The 19,722-nt window shown below is 52.9% G+C and overlaps 1 protein-coding gene across 7 annotated transcripts in view; it reads left to right on the top strand.

Moving 5' to 3' along the window:
* Arhgef10l (Rho guanine nucleotide exchange factor 10 like) overlaps nucleotides 1–19,722 on the top strand; it is a 138,873-nt gene that overhangs the window by 25,517 nt on the left and 93,634 nt on the right. For 3 of the 7 annotated variants that reach the window (XM_052715392.1, XM_052715393.1, XM_052715394.1), the window contains exons 3-5: nucleotides 10,510–10,589; nucleotides 16,467–16,652; nucleotides 17,285–17,318. In XM_052715392.1, coding sequence (XP_052571352.1) covers nucleotides 10,553–10,589; nucleotides 16,467–16,652; nucleotides 17,285–17,318 — 257 coding nt within the window. In that variant the 5' untranslated portion in view covers nucleotides 10,510–10,552. The remainder of the gene's footprint in view (nucleotides 1–10,509; nucleotides 10,590–16,466; nucleotides 16,653–17,284; nucleotides 17,319–19,722) is intronic. The other 4 variants (XM_052715388.1, XM_052715389.1, XM_052715390.1 and 1 more) reach the window with 3 other exon arrangements.

A 19,722-nucleotide genomic window follows, 5' to 3' on the forward strand; every position in this document is an offset into this window, starting at 1 on the left:
TATGAAAATCATGTGTACCTTCATAGTTTTCTCAATTGACTTTTCCCTAAGAAGGGCTAACAATGTGGACTGATCACCCTCTGGACATACGCATTCAAAGTACTTGGAGAACAGCCTCAGGAAAGGCTTCCTCTGGAATCAGATATCTCCCTTAGCCACTTTCAAGGACTAGCAGTAATAACAGTGCACATGCAAGTCTCCTGATTTAAGATAAATTCCACAAGGAGACACTGCCTAGGTCAGGTGGACGTTAAGTAATAGTTTTACACAATTTAGCTTGGACCCTCCTTTCTTACAGCCGTACTAACTTTATAGACCTCTAACTCTTTACCTAACCACTTCTAGGAACATTTAGATAACCTTCTGCACTGACAGCTATGCTCAGCCAGAACCCCAGTTCAAGCCTCCCTGTAATTATCATCATTGGCAGCATCCGGCCAGGTCCAGATGGAGGAAAGTACCTTATCAGAGATACCTCTGTGTTCTCTAAGAACAGACTTAAGCATCCAGGCTACCCATTTGAGAAGGCCTGATGGATGTGTCAATTAAGCTTTACTTCCTTCTTTCCCAAACCTTACCTCTAGTTCCAGATCTCCCTTTAACTATCACCAGAGGCATCTAGCTGTACACAGGTTACCTAGCGACTGAGCACACTTTCCCCCACCCTGCAGAAAAACAGCAGATAGCTTGGACAGATAGGAGCCACAGGAAAAAAGAAGACAGTTTTTTTTTCTCCTGTTGACCTAGCAACTTATAGATTCTTAACATTTTCTACCAATCACGTTTAAGATTATAGGTGAGCACATAAGATCCCTCTTCTTAGATATTACCCGAATTTAGCCTTTAGTTAATTCATTAGTCACTTCCCTTTTGGGTTGCAAATGATAATTAACAATTACTGCCCCTCTATGTGATTCTTATCACCCCTCCATTTGACCCTGAAAGCCTGACAATCACTGTCTGAGGAAACTCTTACCTGCCTTTATGACCACACAAGAATTCAAGCCTGGTGACCTTGCTTGACCAGGAAACTGCTATTGCTTCGGTTTATAACTGGACTCCAGAGAGATTTGGGGGGAACGGAGAGACGGAGGATTTTGTCCAGAGAGAACGTGTGGACGAGATGGAAGATGAGAAAGAGTCAGATGGGGAAGTACTAGTTGGGTAAGAATGAGATGATAAGGACCTAGATGAGGCAGAATTAAGACGAGAGAATTAAGACAGAACTTAGAGGGAGCAGTAGATAAATATAGAGAGAAATCAGGAAGAAAGGAGCTAAAATAGAGGCTTGTAGGGAGAGAACTGACACAGAATAAAAATAAAGTGTGTGGACTAAGGAGTTTCGTGTACATAGATTCATTTATTCTCATCAAAGATTAATTATCCGCTGGTTGTAGATTCTTCCCGGACCCTGGGAGGGGACTATCGAGGGGCTGGTCCCCCATAGTCCTCAATACTCAAGCTCCTGTTGACCCTGGCCCAGTCATTTTATCCACTTAAGCCACAACTTTTGTGGTCACAAAAATGAGGGTGGCAGAACCCCCTCTTAGTTTGGCACGTGTTCCCTGGGAAGTGGCTTCCTTTTCTAGGTAGGGAAGCTGAGTTGGGCCAGGCTAGCGGAGTGATGGAGGACAACCCAAGCCTCAAACTCACCCATCTCTGCTCTCCAGGTCACAGCTCAGGATGTGGCTGGGAGCCCCGGGCCCCCAGAGAAGAGGGCGGAGTAGTACCGCTGATGGACTGTAGGATGCTTTTCATGTGCACTCCAGCTTCTGATTCCCAGCTTGGCTGGACCCTGGGGACAGCAGGGTTAATGTGTCTAAGACTGGGAGGGGGAGGGTAGAGAAGGGCCGAGCTGAGTCTGGTGCAGCCAGGCGCCCTTACTTGCTGGATCCAGCAGTTCTCCAGCCGCGCGCTCTGGTTTCCAGGGCAACAGACCCCAGGGTCCCCTCTGGCCAGGCTTTGGGGCGGCTCCTTCCCACAGAGGCCTGGGGGTGGTGCCCCTCACCCTTTCTTGGTCATTGACCAGGGGCTGGCCTAGGAGATCTGTGGGGTGGGGGCACCTACGCTGAGCTGACAAGCCATCCTTTGTTCCCAGACTGCCTCCATTGACCAAGTCTCGCCCACTCCGGGGAGGAGAGACTCCCTCCCTGTTCCCTGTAAAGAAAGGAAGTTAAGAGACAAGGGCCTGAATGACCCAATGTCTGGGGACTCAGTGCCTGAGTGGCCCAGAGGGGAGGAGCCAGACCCTGCTGTCTCTTTGGCCCACTCTGCCATCTGGGGGGGGGACTCCCTCCACCCCCAGCATGTCCTTTCTTCCAACAGCAGCTTCTGAGGGACAACCCTGCTCTCTCCCAGTGCCTCCAAGCTCAGTGGTCTCTAGGCCCTGGGGACATCCCTCATCCCTCTCAGGCATTGGTTCTTTTGGGATGGGAAGGAGTTCAGATGACGTCGGGTGACAGGAATTGACTTCATTTCTGATGTCGTGCTCCTTGGCCGGTCCTTAGCTGGGAGACATCCCGCTGGGACTTTACTCGGCCATCTGTGAAGTGGGATCTCCCGGCTAGGGCATTCACGAAGAACCTGTGGTGTTACCCAGTGCCATCCCTGCCTTTGACGGGCGCCCTCTTCGTGCTGAGCTGTCCCCCTGGAGCCCAGCTGAAGCTGGGGCCACACCCCTCTCACACAAGTGCCTCTTGACTTCTCTTTGCCGTTTTCTTGGTTGAGCTCATGGCCTTTGGGAGTCTCCCTGTGCGGAGTCTCCACCAGGTGGCCCTTGGTGCTGAGGGATTCCAAGGGCTGGGCTTTGCCTAGGAGCCATGGTGCCCCCTCCTGGCTGGGGCTCAGCCCCACTTCCTGCTTAGAACCATTTTCCTTTGTAACCCACCTCTCTCCACTGGGCTTCTGGGCAGGGCTTTGCCCCCTGGGAGGGCTTTAGTGCACAGTTTCCCCTCCATCCCTCTGAAACCCATCTATCTCTACAGATGCCCTAGCTCTGTGCCCTCTGTTCCGAAGCGGGGAAATGCTCTGTATTTGGTTGGGCACCTGTTATAGGCACGTGCTGTAGGTCACACCCTGGCTGCTGTTCCTGATGCAGAGGGATGCAGCCAAGTGCACCCCAGAGCTTCTAGTCTGGTGAGCAAGACCTCTGTAATAGGGGCTGTGTCACCAACCTTGTGTTCGTCTCGTGTTCTTTGAGCTTTTGAAAATAGCCTCTGGGACTAGGACTGGTCACATCTCAAGTCACAACCTCTGTGTGTTCTTTTAGAAAGCTCCACAGCCAGGGCCCAGAAGCCACTGTGTGAGGTGAATCATGGGGAAATCATGGGGAAAGTGGGACTGGGTTTTGAAGGTTTAGTAGGAGTTTGCTGATTGAGAGAGGATTCCATTTGGAGAGAACAAACAGCCCGAACAAAGGCTCAGAGATCTGAATCAGGTCCCCACTGTCCCTGGCAGCAGAATTTCAGGACAGGACAGGAGCTGCTGAGATCAGAGGGGACAGGTGAGGGGCTAACCTGAGAGGGCTTTGCTTAGGACCTGGATGAGGAAGGGGCTGACCAGAGTGGGCAGTCTGTGGGAGAGTCGTTGGGGTGTCCGAGGTAGGGGACCAGTTGGCCAAGTACCTATCTGATGAGAACTGGAAGCTAGAGAGACCCTGGAGGACAGTGGGCCCTGAGGCTAGCTCAGCTCCAGCCTAGCCCAAGCTCCTTGCTACCCACCCCTCCATTCTCCACCTTGCTGTCTGTTTGTTTGTTTTTCCTGGCATCCAAGAGACAGACATACTGCCTCTGAGGCTGGAGTTCCTCAGTTGGGTGCTCGAGACACAGCCTGTTCCCTGTGCCTCATTCAAAGGTGGCCAGAAGCTGCCTGGTACAGACTAGAGCTGCTGGACCCCACCCCTCCCCCTCCCCTCGCCCCTCCTAGGGACCACCCTCCACTGTTCTTCAATGTCTGGCTCCCCTCACAGTCCTTCCTGAAGTCTGGGTCCCTCCAGGAGTGTTTCCTGGGGTTTGTGAGGATGGAGGGAGGATAGGAGTCACTCAGAGAGCTACACACACAGTGCCTAGGAACTGAGTTCACCACCTACCGAGACTTTGAGCTCTAGAGAGAGGGAAAACCCCAGGGAAACCCAGGGCGAGCCGATTGAATTACCAGCTGAGAGGGAAGACATGTCTGAGTGAGCTGCCGTCAAGGGTGCTGGGTGTTTCCTCTCTGGGGTCTGGTCACTGAACTCCACAGGATCTGGCACACCGTGCATACATACCCCTGAGCCCAGACTCTCTCCCTTGTTCCCCTGTATCTCACCCTGCTGTGTACCACCCCAAAGAGCAGGCCCCCCCACCATTCTGCATAGTGTGGCATAAAAGGGACACTCTGGGCTCCACCTGCCTGTCCAGTCTCATTTTAAAAAGGTGCCCGCAAGAGGGGACAATCTGTAATCCTGTCACCCAGATATCACGTGGTCGGTGTCAGTTTTAACAGTGGCCACGCTGGGTATGGTGGTAATTTCTGTAGTGGTGGAGCGATCGTGTCCAACACTTCATCTTAGCTCAGGACATCTCTCTGCTCTCGACAGGTGTCCCCTGTCTTGGCTGGCACAGCCAGAGCTGGGATTTACACTCAGAAACGCCTGGCTATAGATCCCTACTTTGAGCCACGTCCTTCACAGTCACTGCCTGGCTTATGTTGCACCCACTGGGGAAGGTTCTTCCCTTTTCCTTGACTCAGTTTCCATATCTGGGTAGCAACAGCACCACGTTGGGGCCGATTTCTGATTCTGAGGATGTGCTGATGGTCGTGGGAGGTGGAGCAGGAGGATAGGAATAGGAAGTTTATTTACGTACTTGGCTACGTAGTAAATCTGAGGCCAACCTGGGCTACATCATACCCTGTCTCAAACAAGAAGAAAATGCCGATGGATTGGCTGGGGGTGTATGGTGTGGCCCAGCACTCCTGAGACCTGGATTCTGTTCTTAGTGTCACCACCAACTGAAGAAAGTGTGGATGGTTTTCCCGGTGTGGATGGTTTTCTCGGTGTGGATGGTTTTCTCGGTGTGGATGGTTTTCCCGGTGTGGATGGTTTTCCCGGTGTGGATGGTTTTCCCGGTGTGGATGGTTTTCCCGGTGTGGATGGTTTTCCCGGTGTGGATGGTTTTCCCGGTGTGGATGGTTTTCCCGGTGTGGATGGTTTTCCCGGTGTGGATGGTTTTCTCAGTGTGGATGGCTGCTGCTTCTCTCCCTCCTCAGTGCTCACTGCAGAGGGCTGAGGGCAGCAGCAGAGGCAGTAGAAGGAAGACCCTGCTACGACGTTCACCTGCATGTCACACTCCCCCCCCCCCCCCGCCCCCGAGACAGGGTTTCCTCTGTGTACAGCCTTGTCTGTCCTAGAACTCACTCTGTAGCCCAGGCTGGCCTTGAACTCACAGAGATCCTGCCTGCCTCTGCCTCCCGAGTGCTGGGATTGAAGGTGTGTGTCACGGTTTTATCCTGGCTCTGCCCTTCTGGCCCCTTTTCTCTTTGTGCTGCTAAAATACAGCTGGGGTGCTGAGGATGGGGCTCAGTGCACAGTCCTTGTCAGGCCCGCACAAAGTCCTGGGGTCAGCACTCAGCGTTTGATGAATTGGGTGCGACAGCACACATCTGTAATCTCAGCACTCGGGAGATGAACGAGAAGGATCAGGAGTTCAGAGTCAGCTTCGGCTACAGAGCTCGGAAGCCAGCCTGGTCTGTCTATATGAGATCTCGTTTTTAAACAAACCACACTAAACCAACAAACAAAAAAATGTAAAAAATGAGAGGAAACGAAATGTAGGGAGGCTCTGGGAAGGCTGGACCTCTGTGCTTGCCTGGCCACTTTCAGCTGTCTGTTATGTCTTCCCCTTCAGGAGAGCCTGCTACAGGGAAGGTCTAGCTTGGCTCTTCCTCACATCACCACAACGCAGTCATCTGGGCTACAGCCCCCTTCTTGGAAGCTTCCCTAGCCTGCACAGCTCAGGGAAAGCCTAAAAAGCGTCAAGCACCCCGCCGAGCAGCTCTTGTCCTGAGTATCACCCTCATCTGCTTTCTTTCTTTCTTTCTTTCTTTCTTTCTTTCTTTTCTTTTCTTTTTTTTTTTGTTTTTCGAGCCAGGGTTTCTCTGTGTAGCTTTGTGCTTTTCCTGGAACTCACTCAGTAGCCCAGGCTGGCCTTGAACTCACAGAGATCCGCCTGGCTCTGCCTCCCGAGTGCTGGGATTAAAGGCGTACACCACCACCGCCTGGCTCCTCATCTGCTTTCTTTCTTTTTTTTTTTTTTAAAGATTTATTTATTATGTATACAATGTTCTACCTGCATGCCCGAAGAAGGTGCCAGATCTCATTACAGATGATTGGGAGCCACCATGTGGTTGCTGGGAATTGAACTCATGACCTCTGCAAGAACAGCCAGTGCTTTCAACCACTGAGCCATCTCTCCAGCCCCTCATCTGCTTTCTAATGGGCTCCTCCATGTTGCAACCTTGAGGCCTCTGGGCAGCCGTGTGCGTACCCACTGCCCAGAAGCAAAGCCTAGAGCTGTGAGAGGTGAGGGGAGGCTGGGGCCACACAGAGAGGGGGCAGCCCAGCCTCCACATAGATCCCATCACTCCATGATGCTGTCCTCAGATCCTCAGGGCTTCAGGTACTGGGGTCCCCTGAACTCCTGTGGTATGGCATCCTGGCAGAGTCCTGTTTGCTACCCTCATTGTGGGTGACTGTATGGGGACAGGTGTGTTGGCACACATCCTCCCAAGGCTCTGGCTGGCCTCAGTTGTCCTACAGAGTGTCCTGTGGGATGGGTCCTAGATCCTCATTTTATAGATGTGGACACCAGGGCTCTGCTGGACTGAGCTGTCAGTGGTCACGTGGGAGTCTAGCCTGGGCCCCAACTCTGGAACAAACTGGTTGTCACAGCCTGTGTCTCATGTGTTGGCAAAAGGAGGACTGACTGGCAGGGACTGGCGTCGCCGAGTCCTCGTTGGAAGTTTTGCCTGTGCTCCCTGTCTTTGTTTTTGCCCACAAGGGCCTGTAGAGGTGGCCATGGGCAGCTTCGAGCCAGCCCCCTCGCTTTCCCACATTCTTTGGAGACTAATGGCTTCGTGAAGTGGCAGCCACAGGTCTGTGGGTATGACAGGACTCACTAACATATGTCCTTGCCCAGAAGAGTTTCCAGGGGTGCTGATTAGCCTGGATTAGGTGCCTCCAGAGTCCAACCCCAAAGTCCAAGGCAGCAGTGTGGCCAGGGGGCTGATCAGAGTTCCTGGGTCAGAGCCCTGTACTGTGTCCTGTTCTGCCAGCTGCTCGCCTTGGCTGTGTGACCTCGGGCAAATCCTTAACCTCTCTGGTCTGTCACTGTAAGAGATGGGATGGTGAGGGAATTAGATGGAAAACACACAGAAAGTTTCTGAGCCTGGAAGGGAAGGCCTCTGGATTTTGGCTGTAAGAAGTCCAAGCCTCTGCCGTCACTATTACGCCGTCTTTGTGAGGTTGGGTGATGATGCCTCCATTTTCCTTTCTGTGAAATGAGCATTTGTTTTCTTGCCTTTGGGTCCCAGTGCTCACAAGGGAGATCTGAGGGCTGAGCCCACCGGAAGGAGCCCTGCAGGACAGCTATGTGGCTGTACTCCCATCTTCAGTTTGCAAGTGGGATGGCATCAGTCCCTCCCTGGGCATTTATCCTTAGAGACTTGTGTTTTTAGGGGTGAACCCTGAAGGCTTGTGAACTCACCTCCACAAGGCGCAGGTGGGGTCAGGGCAGGGAGGATGATGTCCACCTTTGACTCATTTATAACATCAAGAAACCAAGGTAGCTTCTGCCTGTGCAGCCAGGGGCGATTATGACTTTCAGATGAATTGTGGGGCTGTCTAGGGCAAGTACAGCACAGGTGCGTGCTGTTTGAGAAAGGGGGCTGGGCTCAGTGTGTCAGAGTGCTTGCTGTGCGGGCATGAGGACCTGAGTTCAAATTACCAGAACTATAAAAAGCCAGATGTGGCCACGAGCATGCCTGTAGCTCTCGCACTGTGTGTGTGTGTGTGTGTGTGTGTGTGTGTGTGTGTGTGTGTGTGTGTGTTAGAGACAAGAGGATTGCTGGGCACACACATACACAAATATACACATAACTGAAAATAATATGTATGTCTGAGCTGGGGATGTAGCTCGGTGGCAGAATGCTTGTCTAGCACACCCAAGTCCCTGGGTTCTATACCCAGTGTCGGAAAGCAAACACACCCATTTCCGCATGCACTGTTGGGAGACCAAGAAGAATGAAATGAAAACCGAACAGTGGAGAGGTCTGTGTCCTTCAGTGTGAACAGGCTGAGGACGATGCTCCAAGATCCCCAGTGACGCCTGACGTCCCCGATAGTGCCCAACGCTGTGCACGCTTTGGAAGCAGGCCTGACGGGAAGCTCAGACCCCGGACAGCAGAACACATTAATGATGACAAGCAGCGAGGAAGTTGAACAGTGGTGGCAGCTCTCTGGATAAAAGCTATGGTTAGGTGAAGGCAGGCTCTCACCGCTCAGGTTCCTTCATGGCATCCTGCGTCCCCTCTGGTAGTGAAGGGAGATGCCCAGTGCCCCACTGATGAGCTGAAGTGAGGCAGGAGATGTGGGTGTGCAGCAGAGCATTAGGCTGTGGTCAAAGGAACAACGGCAGAGCCATGGTGACATGCTTTACTGGGGGGAGGGGTAGCTGACATAGAAGACAACATCATGAATAAGGGGGAGGAGACAACTGAATAAGCTTGTGACAGCTAGTGAATCTGTTGGATTGTTCTAGAAGTTGGTTCTGGGTTTTTGTTTTTGGTTTTTTTTTTTTTGTATGTTGTTTTTTTGAGGCAGAGTTTCTCTGTGTAGCCCTGGCTGTCCTAGAACTCACTCTATAGACCAGCCTGGCCTTGAACTCACGGAGAGACATGCCTAGTTCTGCCTCCCATGTGGTAGGATTAAAGGTGTGTGCCACCACACCCGGATAAAAGATTCTTAAGAAACTAACATTAGCTATTTCTGGGAGTTTAGAACCTGGAGTAAAAGGGAGATTTTGTGTGTGTGTGTGTGTGTGTGTGTGTGTGTGTGTGTGTGTGTGTGTGTGTGTATGAGCACACATGTGAATGTGTGAGCACACATGGGCATGCTTGTACATGTGTGTGCCTGGTGCCCACAGAATCCAGAAGAGGGCATCAGATCCCCTAGAACTGGAATTGCAGACAGTTGTGAGCCACCATGTGGATGCAGGGAATCAAATCCGGGTTCTTTGCAGGAGCAGCCGGTGCTCTGAACCCCTGAGTCACCATCTCTCCAGCCCCATACTGGTTCCTTAAGGAACACGGACAGTGTATGTCCTTGGTTTGAATCCCGCGTCTTCCAAGCTGTGTGATCTTGGTCAAGTTGCAGACACACTCTGGACCTCATTTTCTCATGGTGATGTATCCATCTACACGAGTGCTTGTCCTGGGCCTGGAGTGGCCTCTGAGCTGCAGGCGCTCCGTGAATGTCACTGTCATCGTTTTTCCCGGTCATTCTTGCACATTCCATTTTTATTCGGTCAGTTAGTTAGTTAAAAATAAAAGCTGTTTTCAGTTAGTAAAAATAAAAGGCAAGCAGGCCCCCAGCCAGCTGGCGACAGGGTCAGGCTGGTGATAGGGTCAGGCTGGACGGAGTTCTCTGCTCTCTCTTTAGGCCTGAGTCCCTCCCTGCAGGGAGGTCTAGAAGGGCAGCTGCCAGATCAGAGGTGCAGGGTACCTCTCCCTGCTCTGTAAGGGACAGCCGGCAAGGTTGCCCCAGAGCCTGGGGAGTCCTCCCCCCATGGTTTGGCCCTGCTGTATGCGTGAGCCTCATGAGATGAGAGTGGCCTCTGCCACCAGGGCAGAAAGCTGCCCCAGCTTGGGGCATTTTGGATTCTGTCCCTGTCGTGTGCCGTCCACCTGCCCTGCAGCCCTTTGCCCTGCAGCCTACAGCCATGTACTTAGGCAGCCGGCTGCTTGCCAGCTGGCCAACACCATAGGGCAGGACAGTGAGAAATGAGGAGAGGGTGGCTTGTATCGGGGCCTCGGGAGGGGCCTGGTGAGAGCGGTTAGCCCCCAGGGAGCCTGTGGTGATGAGGACACCATGAGGAGGAGGTGTCCCGCCACATCTGTGACAGTCCAGTCCAGGGCAGTATGGTTTCTGGAACACGGGGACCTGGGCGCTCAAGGGCGACCCCAGGCCCTGGGCTAGAGGACGTGGGAGGGACCCTCTTGGCGGCCTACGGGCTCTTATGGGCCCCTTGACGGTGGCTAAGGCATGTTGTGGCTGTGGTGAATTCTGGGAAGATGGGGGTTTCTGCCTTGCAGCTGCACGTTTTTCTATAAGTTAATGATTTATACTGGGTGGAGGCTGGGCCCTTCCCAGGGCTGCCGGGAAGAGTGTGAGTGTGGCCGGGCCAGAGCATGGCTTACAAGCCAGGCTCCCTGGCTGTGTTGGTTATCTGACTGAGTCTCTGGCCTTCTTTTCACAGCGAACACTGAGGACGGCGGCACCAGTCTGAGCTGGACTCTGATGGCTTCCTCGAACCCTCCTCCACAGCCTGCCATAGGTACTGTACCCCAGGGGCCCGGGGGCATGGGTGAGCTGTACTGGCTTTGGGCAGGCTGAGCTCTGCTGGCTCTGTGCCCTGCCCTGTGTCTCCATCTGCTTCCCTGTCCACAAGATGGAGTCATGTCTTTGGAGTAAACCCCAGGCATTTCCCGGTGATTTACCTGTCACCTGAGATCACCTGGGGAAATGGACGGTTTAGGGACTGGGATTGAGGGGCACTTGGGGCTGAAGTGGGACAGTTGAAGGTGCAAATTGGGACTGAGGGGAAGGGTGTGACCATAAAGTCGGATCATGAAGGCCTCTTAGTCTTGACCAATTTATGAAAAGAAGGAAAAAAAAAAGGAATGTATTTACCTAACAAAACCACTTGTTGATCTGGAATTCAACCCAGCTTCCTGTATTTTATTTGGCGGTCCCTTCAGTGGGCCCCGGATACCGCAGGGTGGCATCTGTGACTGTCTTACCCACAAACCCAGCTTCCTCTCCTCTAGTCTCCTTCTGCCCCCCCTCCCCACCCCTCAGGGAGGGAAGAGAATAAATCTGCTACCAGCCAGGCTCCTTGATTACTGGCCCAGTCTGAGTTTGGATCCTGACCCGGCCACCACTTACACTGTGAGCTTAGTGATGGGACTTGGTATCTCTCTCCAGCTCAGGGTCCTTGTCCTCAAATGCGGGGTAATAATGCCACCCTCTTCTGTACTGTTGCAAGGCTTAAACATACATGAAGAACTGTGTGTGGCAACCAGTGCTCAGTGAATAGGAGAGTGTCTCATTGAAGGGTGTGCAGAGCCTGTGTGGGTCGTCCTTGCGTGCCTAAGCTCTGGTGGGGCCAGAAGATGAGTCTCTTCACCTCTGGAATGTTCTCTCGTGAAGTATGAGGAATCCACTAATTTGTAGGCCCACCTTGACGGTGGTGGAGGAGCCGCCCAGAGGATTGCTTTCTAATGGCAATATGGCTTCTCGGTGTTCTGCCTCCTAGACTCACTTAGGTTGACTGTCTTGAGAACTGGGTGTGTCTGTCAAGGGCATGAGTGACTGGCATCTGTCATGCTACCTGGAAGCATGGCTAGGAAGGGTTGGGCTTCCAATCACCCTGAGCTGGGTCAGTGGATCCTCCCTCTGATGACGATCAGTGTGGGGTTCTATAGCAGATAATCCACAGATAACGATAAAGGAACTATTTATTTAGAAATTATATTGGGGAGAACAACTCACTAAACAGGATAGGCAAAATCGTCACTGAGTCCTGGAAGGCTGACGTCCTGTCCCACGATGCTCCTGCCGCCTGAGTCAGTCTGCACCATCCAAGCCCATGAGGGAGAGAAGGGGCCAGGCATATGTGCCCCTCAGCTTAAGCTAGCCCCCGAGGCCACGCCCTAGGGGCTGGTACTTCAAGGTCATGGAACAGTTATCCACTACAGGGTTCCCTGGGGAAGAGGGGAGGGCAGCCAGCTGGGAGGGGATCTTTGCTGTGCCAAGGTCCTCGGGTCCCTCTGGCTCCTGCCACTGGGCCCCCAGTTCTCTCCTATCCTGTAAGGAGGCCGTTTGGGAAGTAAGAATGAAAACAGAACGGACCCGTCCAGAGCCTCTGTTCTAAGGTCTTGACCGACAGCCGGCTCCGGGCTCCCTTGTCACCTGTTGGACTGGTCCGTGTCTGTGTCTAGTTTTCAGTTCCTGAGGAAGGGATGCCCTCAGATACCCGGCCCATGCTGACCCACGCCATGGCTCATGTCTTCGATGTGCTGGGGGGCACTCGCTTTTGGTCACTGACTCCTGCTGCCCCCGAGAGCTGCATCCACTCCCCATCCAAGCACGTCATGTTTCTTTATCCTTCTGGCTCTCCAAGGGTAGCCTCATGCTAGGTCCTTTCCCAGGGCCTGGTAAGCACTGGCTGCCTCCTCTTTGGGCATGGCCTTATCCCTCTTTCTCCCGCCCCCCTCCCCCCACCACCAGGTCCTCAGTGACCTCTGACACCTCAGCCAATGTCTTAACTTCCCCACAATGTCTGGCTCAGGGCTGCCAGGAGCAGCTGGTTGGATTCATGGTGATACAGATGAGGATAGCTGGAGCTATTTGCACTCTTCAAGGAAGGAAGTACCAAAGTGACCTGAGCCCCTAGTACTCCCTGGGGGAGTCAGAGTGACAGGGGCTGGCCTGTGAGTTGGAAGTGACAGCTCATGTTAGCCAGGGACATGGATGGGGCTCAGATAGGGCTGTAATAATAGTAATAACCATGATAGAGTTAGGAGAACATGACGTGATAAATGACAATAATATACTTGGCATCATTGTTGTGCAAACAGCTGGTAGTGACTGAGCTCAGCCCTCACACCAGGGGCTCCATGCTAACCTGTCTTTCCTCATCAGCCCTGGGAGCCAGGTAGCCCTGTGACCCCATTTTTGATAGCAGAAGCCAAGCAAAGCTTGATGGTCAGGTATCTCCACACTCACCCTACAGCCGATGTCAGGGCTGAGCGGAGCCTTAAGACCTTAGTCACTGTGGTGACACCTGCCACATGTGCAGAGAGACCCGTCAGAGTGAAGACGGAGGACACTGAGAGGTTAGGCATCCAGGAAGCAGGATGGGTCTGTCTTGTACCTTCCCCACATAGCAGGCAGAGACTCTGTGGTCGTTTACTGTGGGACTGAAGAATTATTTTGAGAGCTGGGTGTGGTGGTGCCTGTCTCTACTCCCAGCACTCCCTCCCACCACAGTGTGGTGGAGGCAGGAGGATCAGAAGTTCAAGGTCATCCTAGGCTACGTAGTGAGTTTGAGACTAGCTAGCTTGGGTTACATGAGACCTTGTCCCAGGCTTTCCATGGCAGCCTGAGGGGGAGCAGGAGAAGACAGATGGGAAAGAACATCTTAGGCCCTGGAGGAGCCAGTGCATAGTTCCTGAGGCAGGAGCTACTTACCACATTCTTGTACAGCAAGAAGACCAGTGCGGCTGGAGTAGAGAGAAAAGGGAGAGAGCAGAAAGTCCTGCACACACACACACACACACACACACACACACACACACACACACACACACGTTCATACATGTGCACATTCCCATGTATGCACAGACTGTACGTACACACTGTATATATAATTAACACCACCGTCAAAAACAGAACCAAAGTTGTACTTGATATGGGCTGGTGAGTTGGCTCAGCTGGTGGGTAAAGGCACTTGCTGCCAAGCCTAATGACCTGAGTTTGATCCGGGGACCCATCTGGCTTAAGGGGAGAACCAACTCCCACTCGAGTGTCCTCTGACTTCTGCAGGAGCATCCTGGCACACACACACACACACATATACAAATAAACGATTTTAAAGATTGTGCCTAATCTTATTTTGTTAATATAAAGCTTTAAAATGTCCGAAGTTACCAACCCAATACCGAGTGGATTGTATTTGGTATTGTACCGCCAAATGTGGTTTTCTTTTCTTTTTTTTTTTTTTTTCAAGACAGGGTTTTTCTGTGTAGCCCTGGCTGTCCTATAACTTACCAGGCTGGCCTCACAGAGATCCACCTGCCTCTGCCTCCCCAGTGCTGGGATTAAAGGCGTGCGCCGCCGCCGCCGCTGCCGCCGCCACCACCCAGCTATGATATCTGATTTCTTTTCTTTTTGTTTTCTTTTTAATTTTTTTTATTTTTGTGCATTTTTATTTTATTTGGTATGAAGGTGTCAGATCCCCTAGAACTGGAGTCACAGACAGTTGTGAGCTGCCATGCGGGAGCTGGGGAACCCAAGGTCCTCTGGAAGAGCAACCAGTGCTCTTAACCGCTGAGCCATCTCTCCAGCCCCAATATCTGATTTAAAAAAATATTATTAGTGTGTGTATGTGTATGTGTGTGTGTGTGTGTGTGCGTGTGCGTGTGCGTGTGCGTGTGTGTGTGTGTGTGTGTGTGTGTGTGTGTGTGTGTGTGTGTGTGACAATATGCCTGCGGAGGTCAGAGGACAGCTTTTCCGAGTTAGGCCTCTATGCAGGTTCCGGGATGGAAAGGAAGTCATCAGGCTGCCATCATTGGGCCCCAAGTGCCGCTATCTTTTCCCAAGTCCTCTTTCTGGCCCCACTGTTTTTTTCGAAAAAGACTATTTTTCTGTGTATGTGAGTGTGCATGCCTATGTCTGTGTCTTTGGAAGCCAGAAGGAGGCACTGGGTCTCCTGGAGCTGGATCCAGGTGGTTGAGTGCTGGGAATAGAATTCAGGTCCTCTGTAAGCGTTCTTACCTGCCGAGCCATGTCTCTCTAGCTCCAGCTTTTCTTTCTTTTCTTTTCTTTTCTCTTCCTTCTTTTCCTTCCTTCCTTCCTTCCTTTTTTTTTTGAGACAGGATCTTATTCTGTAACCCAGGCTGACTTCAAATCTGTAGTCCTCCTGCCTCAGCCTCCCAAGTGCTGGGATGACAGGTATGAGCCACCACATCTGACAGGAGAGCTGGTCTCCATCTACATGTATGCCTGAGTGTCATGCCTGGGGCCACCATGGGGAGGAATCGAGGCTTCTGGGGAGGAGAGACTATTGGAGTTGAGGGTGGCCGCCCATCCATGCATCTGCTGTCTCCTCCACCCTGCTCTCTGCTCTGTCTTCCTCCACCACTCATGTCCTCAGGGGTCTCAGGCAGGCTCCACAGTCTGTCGTTCAAGTTGGGGGCAGAAATTCCTGACTAGGAGAGGCTTGCTCCCTGGGGAACAAACAGTCATGTTTAGAGACACTTTGGGGTGTCATAACTATAAGGAGCCACTGTCCTTCAGTGGGATGCTGCTGAGCCCCCACAGTGTGTGGGAAGGATGCTGTGGTAGCATTGACATTCACTGTGCCAGTTACACTGAGCTGAGAAATTTTTGAGGCCCTGCAGGCAGCCTTAGGGGGTACTTTTCTTTTCCCTTGTAGAGAGGAGGGAACTAAGGTGCAGAGATGTTGAGTGAGATTCGGCTCTCAGCTATGTAGTACTGCCGCGGGAGGACCCTCAGAATCAGGAGTGCTCACGGTGCTCTCTGTTGGACAGAAATCCCAGTCCTTAGGTATTTAGACAAAAGCTGCAGAGCCCCAGCCTGGACCAGTCAGACCCTGACAGTAAAGGACACAGTCAGCTGAGGTGTTTGGGATCCGTCTCTGGTGGGGATTGCATGCTATTCAGAATAAGCTGGTGCTGGCCATGCAAGACCGGGGTGAGGAAAGCAGGAGGCAGGGGCAGAAGGAGGCACCCCCAGTGAGCTTGGGGAGACCTCTGAGCTGGGCTGTGAAGAAAGGGGGATGGGGATGGGGGGGCGGGGTGGGTGGGTGGGGACGGGACTGAGAACACACCAGGAGGGGAGAAGCAGGAAGTCAGGCCCTGCTGGAGACCTCAGTACTGGGAACTCAGGTCTCACACCTTGCTCCAGCCAGCCCTGCCTCAGCACCTGGGTGTCCTCTATCTGCCTTCCAGTCACAGCGTTCCCAAGAGGCTGTTTCACACCGCCTGTTCATGTGGGATGAAGAGCCTGCTTGCTTTCACTTACCCCTAGGCACCAGCATGTAAGCACACAGAAACAGGTGTCTTCACATGTGCATTTGAAAGGACTGGGAACTCAGCCAGGCATGGTGGCGCACGCCCGTAATCCCAGCACTTGGAAGACAGAGGCAGGCGGATCTCTCTGAGTTCCAGGCCAGCCTGGGCTACAGAGTGAGGTCTTGTCTCAACAGACTAAGAGGAGAGACTGTCAAGTAACGCCTCCGCTGCCCTCTGCTCAGAGACCTGACCCAGTACCCAAGATGCTTTGGGACCACAGTAGGACCCTCTGGCTTGAGCAGCATTAGCCTAGTCTCCGGAACTGCTAACCAGCCTCCAGACCCGGTCCTTGGAGGCCCAGTAGCCCACTAACCCCCCCCCCCCCCCTCTTCCAGAAGATCCACTGGCTCCCAGAGCCCCAGGCCCCTCCCCGGAGGTGGAGGAGGACTCCGGAGAAGCCTTTGAGTTTGATGACAGTGATGATGAAGAGGGCACCAGCGCAGACGTGGTGGCTCCTGGCCTTGCCCCGGAGAGGGATACAGAGCCCTCACTGATCTGCTTCGACCCTGTCCCCGGCCCAGGTGAGGTGTCTCTGGGGGTCTCAAGCAAGGAAGTGAACCGGTGGGGAGTGTTTGGCTCCCAGGGTCTCCAGTAAGCAGGAAGAGAGCCCCTGGGAAGAGGCTGTGTCCCGCTTCTCTTGGGAAAGGAGATTCCTAGCATTCCTACAACATCTGGCTTGCACTCTGGCGGGGCCCGAAATGGAATCGTTTCTGCTGGGGACACAAGCCCTGAGCTCTTGTAGCCTTCCAGCCACAGCTCCAAAGAACCCATCTGTCTGTTTGGGGAGCCAGCACCCCGGGGGTGGGAGGGCCCAGTCATGTTGTCGGTAAATGCCAGCTGCTGGGCGCTCAGGTCTGTCATCTGGGAGACATTGGGGACTGGATCAGCAGGAACTTCCTGAGCTGGGGTTGGTGGAAGCCTGGCAGGCGGGGTGCTGGTTCTGACTGAGGTTGGGCTGTGGGGGCGGTGTGGGGCAGGCAGGACAGGTAGGGAGCTTACTCAATAGAGTGGGGGCCTAGGGAAAGGCAGGGGCTCCTCCAGGCACCCTGGTTCCTTGCAGGGTGGGCGGGGCGGGGTGGAAGGGGGCGGGGATAGGCTCAGCTCTTGGGGCCAGCCTCTGTCTGACAGGCTGTCTCCTTTGCTCTTCCCACAGACCTGGACCCAGCCGCTGTACCGCCCCAGACAGAGTAAGTGAGCTTACAACTCATCCTTGCTTTGCCCATTGGGAAGAGAGTGGAGCAGAGCAGTGGAACGTGGGGCAGGGTGGGACAGTGGTTAGACCCTTTGCCCGGATGAGGTCAGTGTTGAGGCTATGGCGGCCCCTCTTTCTTTCTTTTGACTGGGAGCCTGTTGCATAGCAGGAAGCAGGCCTGGCCCCAGTCCCACACCAAGGCCTCTCAGCACCCAAGTGGCCTCAGTGGACTTGTGGACTCTCCCAGCATCTTTGTGAGAGGAGACTCGCTCCCCCAGAGCTATCCATGGGAACTAAGCCGCTGTGTGGCTACCTCTGCTAATACCAATCCATCATCCTTTTTTAATTAAATTTTTTACTGTGTGTGTGTGTGTGTGTGTGTGCATGTGCCATGGTTCATGTGTGGAGGTCAGAGGATAACTAATGGGAGTCAATTCTTTCCTTCTGCTGTGTAGGTTCTGGAGAATTAATTGAATTTAGGTCATCAGGTGTGGCAACAAAGACCCTTGTCGGCTGAGCCATCTGGCTGGCCAGTTTTTATTTTGCTTTATTTTGTGGGAGAGGGCAGATAAGTTTTCACATAATCCAGGGTGACTTTGAACTCACCGTGCAGTGAAGATGACCATGAACTTCTGGTTCTCTTGTCTCTACTGAGATTATAGGCATGTGCCACCGTGCCCAGTACTGGGGAGTGAGCCCAGGGCTGTGTGCATGCCAGGCAAGCACTCTGCCAACTGAGTTACATCCTTAGCCCCTATTTAAAAATAATTCCTTTTTTTCCTTTTTTGGTTGAGACAGGGTCCATTTGTACTAATGGCAATCCTCCTGCCTCAGCCTCCTAAATGCTAGCATTACAGTTGTGAGCTACCACACCTGGTTACATCCCCCCTTTGTTGTTATTGTTGGGGACTCTCTGCGCCTTGTGCCTGGGAGCTCCCAGGAAGCAGGACAGCCTAGTGGCTAAGGACTGGAATGCTGGGGCCTTGTTTTAGCCCACCCAAGCACTGACTTAGGGGCCACATGGAGGCCAAAATTCCTCTGGACTCTGGTTTCCTCCTTTGTAAACTGGACCACTGATTTTTCTTTTTTCTGCTGTGCCTAGCTCAACTTAGAGCCAGTGGTACCTAAGCAGGGTGGCTACTTAAATTTTTTTATTATATTAATTTATGTAGTGTGTGTGTGTATTTGTGTACATGTGTTTGCATGTCATGGCACACAAATGAGGTCAGAGGACACTTACAGAAATGGGTTCTCTCCTTCTACCATGTGAGTTGTGGGGATTGAACGCAGATCCTCAGGCTTGCCTGCAAGTGCCTTAACCTGCTGAGCCGTTTAGACATCACAGTTCCACTATGCTCAGGGTAACAGAAAGCTCGTGCGTGCGTGTTTGTTTGTTTGTGTGTGTGTGTGTGTGTGTGTGTGTGTGTGTGTGTGTGTGTGCGCGCGCGTGTGTTTGTGTGTGTGTGCGCGTGCATGCGTGTGTGTTTGTGTGCATGTGTGCGTGTTTGTGTGCGTGTGCGTGCGTGCGTGCGTGTGTGTGTGTGTGTGTGTGTGTGTGTGTGTGTGTGTGTTCACACTTGGGGGGATAATCGATGGCTAAAGGCATCTGGAGCCCTGAGTTGAAATCCTGGCTCTCCTGATGTGAGGAGGGCAGAGGAACCCTTTTTCTCCCTGGGTGAGATGAAGGCTAATTCTTAGGCGGATAGCCCCGGGTCTCCAGGACAGATGCCCTTGCAGTGGAGGGAGGGCCTCAGTGGAGGGAGGTCACATTCATTGCTCATGTTGCGTGGGTGGACCCCTAGGGTTTTCTGCCTGGCTTGGAGTGGGTGAGCAAGTTCGGTATGTGGACACCTCTCCTCTGTGATTAGCTTGGACAGGATCAGCATGGTTCCTCTGTATTGCCTGGGAGTCTGCTCTGGAATCCCCATGGTACACCAGGGCAGTAAACTGCAGAGAACTTCAGTCAGGGGTCTTGGACACAGGATGAAATAGAATAGGGATGGATATCCAGGGGTCTGGGGCATGACGGGAAGGGCTGTAAAGGAGGTCTTGCTAAGCGTGAGTGTAAATTCATATAGGGCTGGGCAGGGTGGGGCAAATGTCTGGGTTGAGAAGCCCCTGAGCAGATGGACAGGCTCTCCTGGATTGGTTTGGGCTACAAGAAAGAATACCCCTCCTCAGGGTCTGGCTGTTCACTCCATCTCCTTCCCAGAGCCAGAGCTCAGGGCTGGAACTGTGGTAGTGGCATTCTTCTAACACTTTCTGGTGTGCCTTCTCTCTGCCCCCTGCCCAGTGTGCCCGCTGTGTCCTGGGGACACGACTCCTCAGCTCAGACTTAATGATCCCAGCCTGATCATATGTCAGATCAGCGCTGGACATCATGCTGAGGCTGAGTGACC

This window comes from Peromyscus californicus, unplaced genomic scaffold (assembly GCF_007827085.1).
Source record: "Peromyscus californicus insignis strain IS unplaced genomic scaffold, ASM782708v3 Scaffold_5__1_contigs__length_169319896, whole genome shotgun sequence".
NCBI lineage: Eukaryota > Metazoa > Chordata > Mammalia > Rodentia > Cricetidae > Peromyscus > Peromyscus californicus.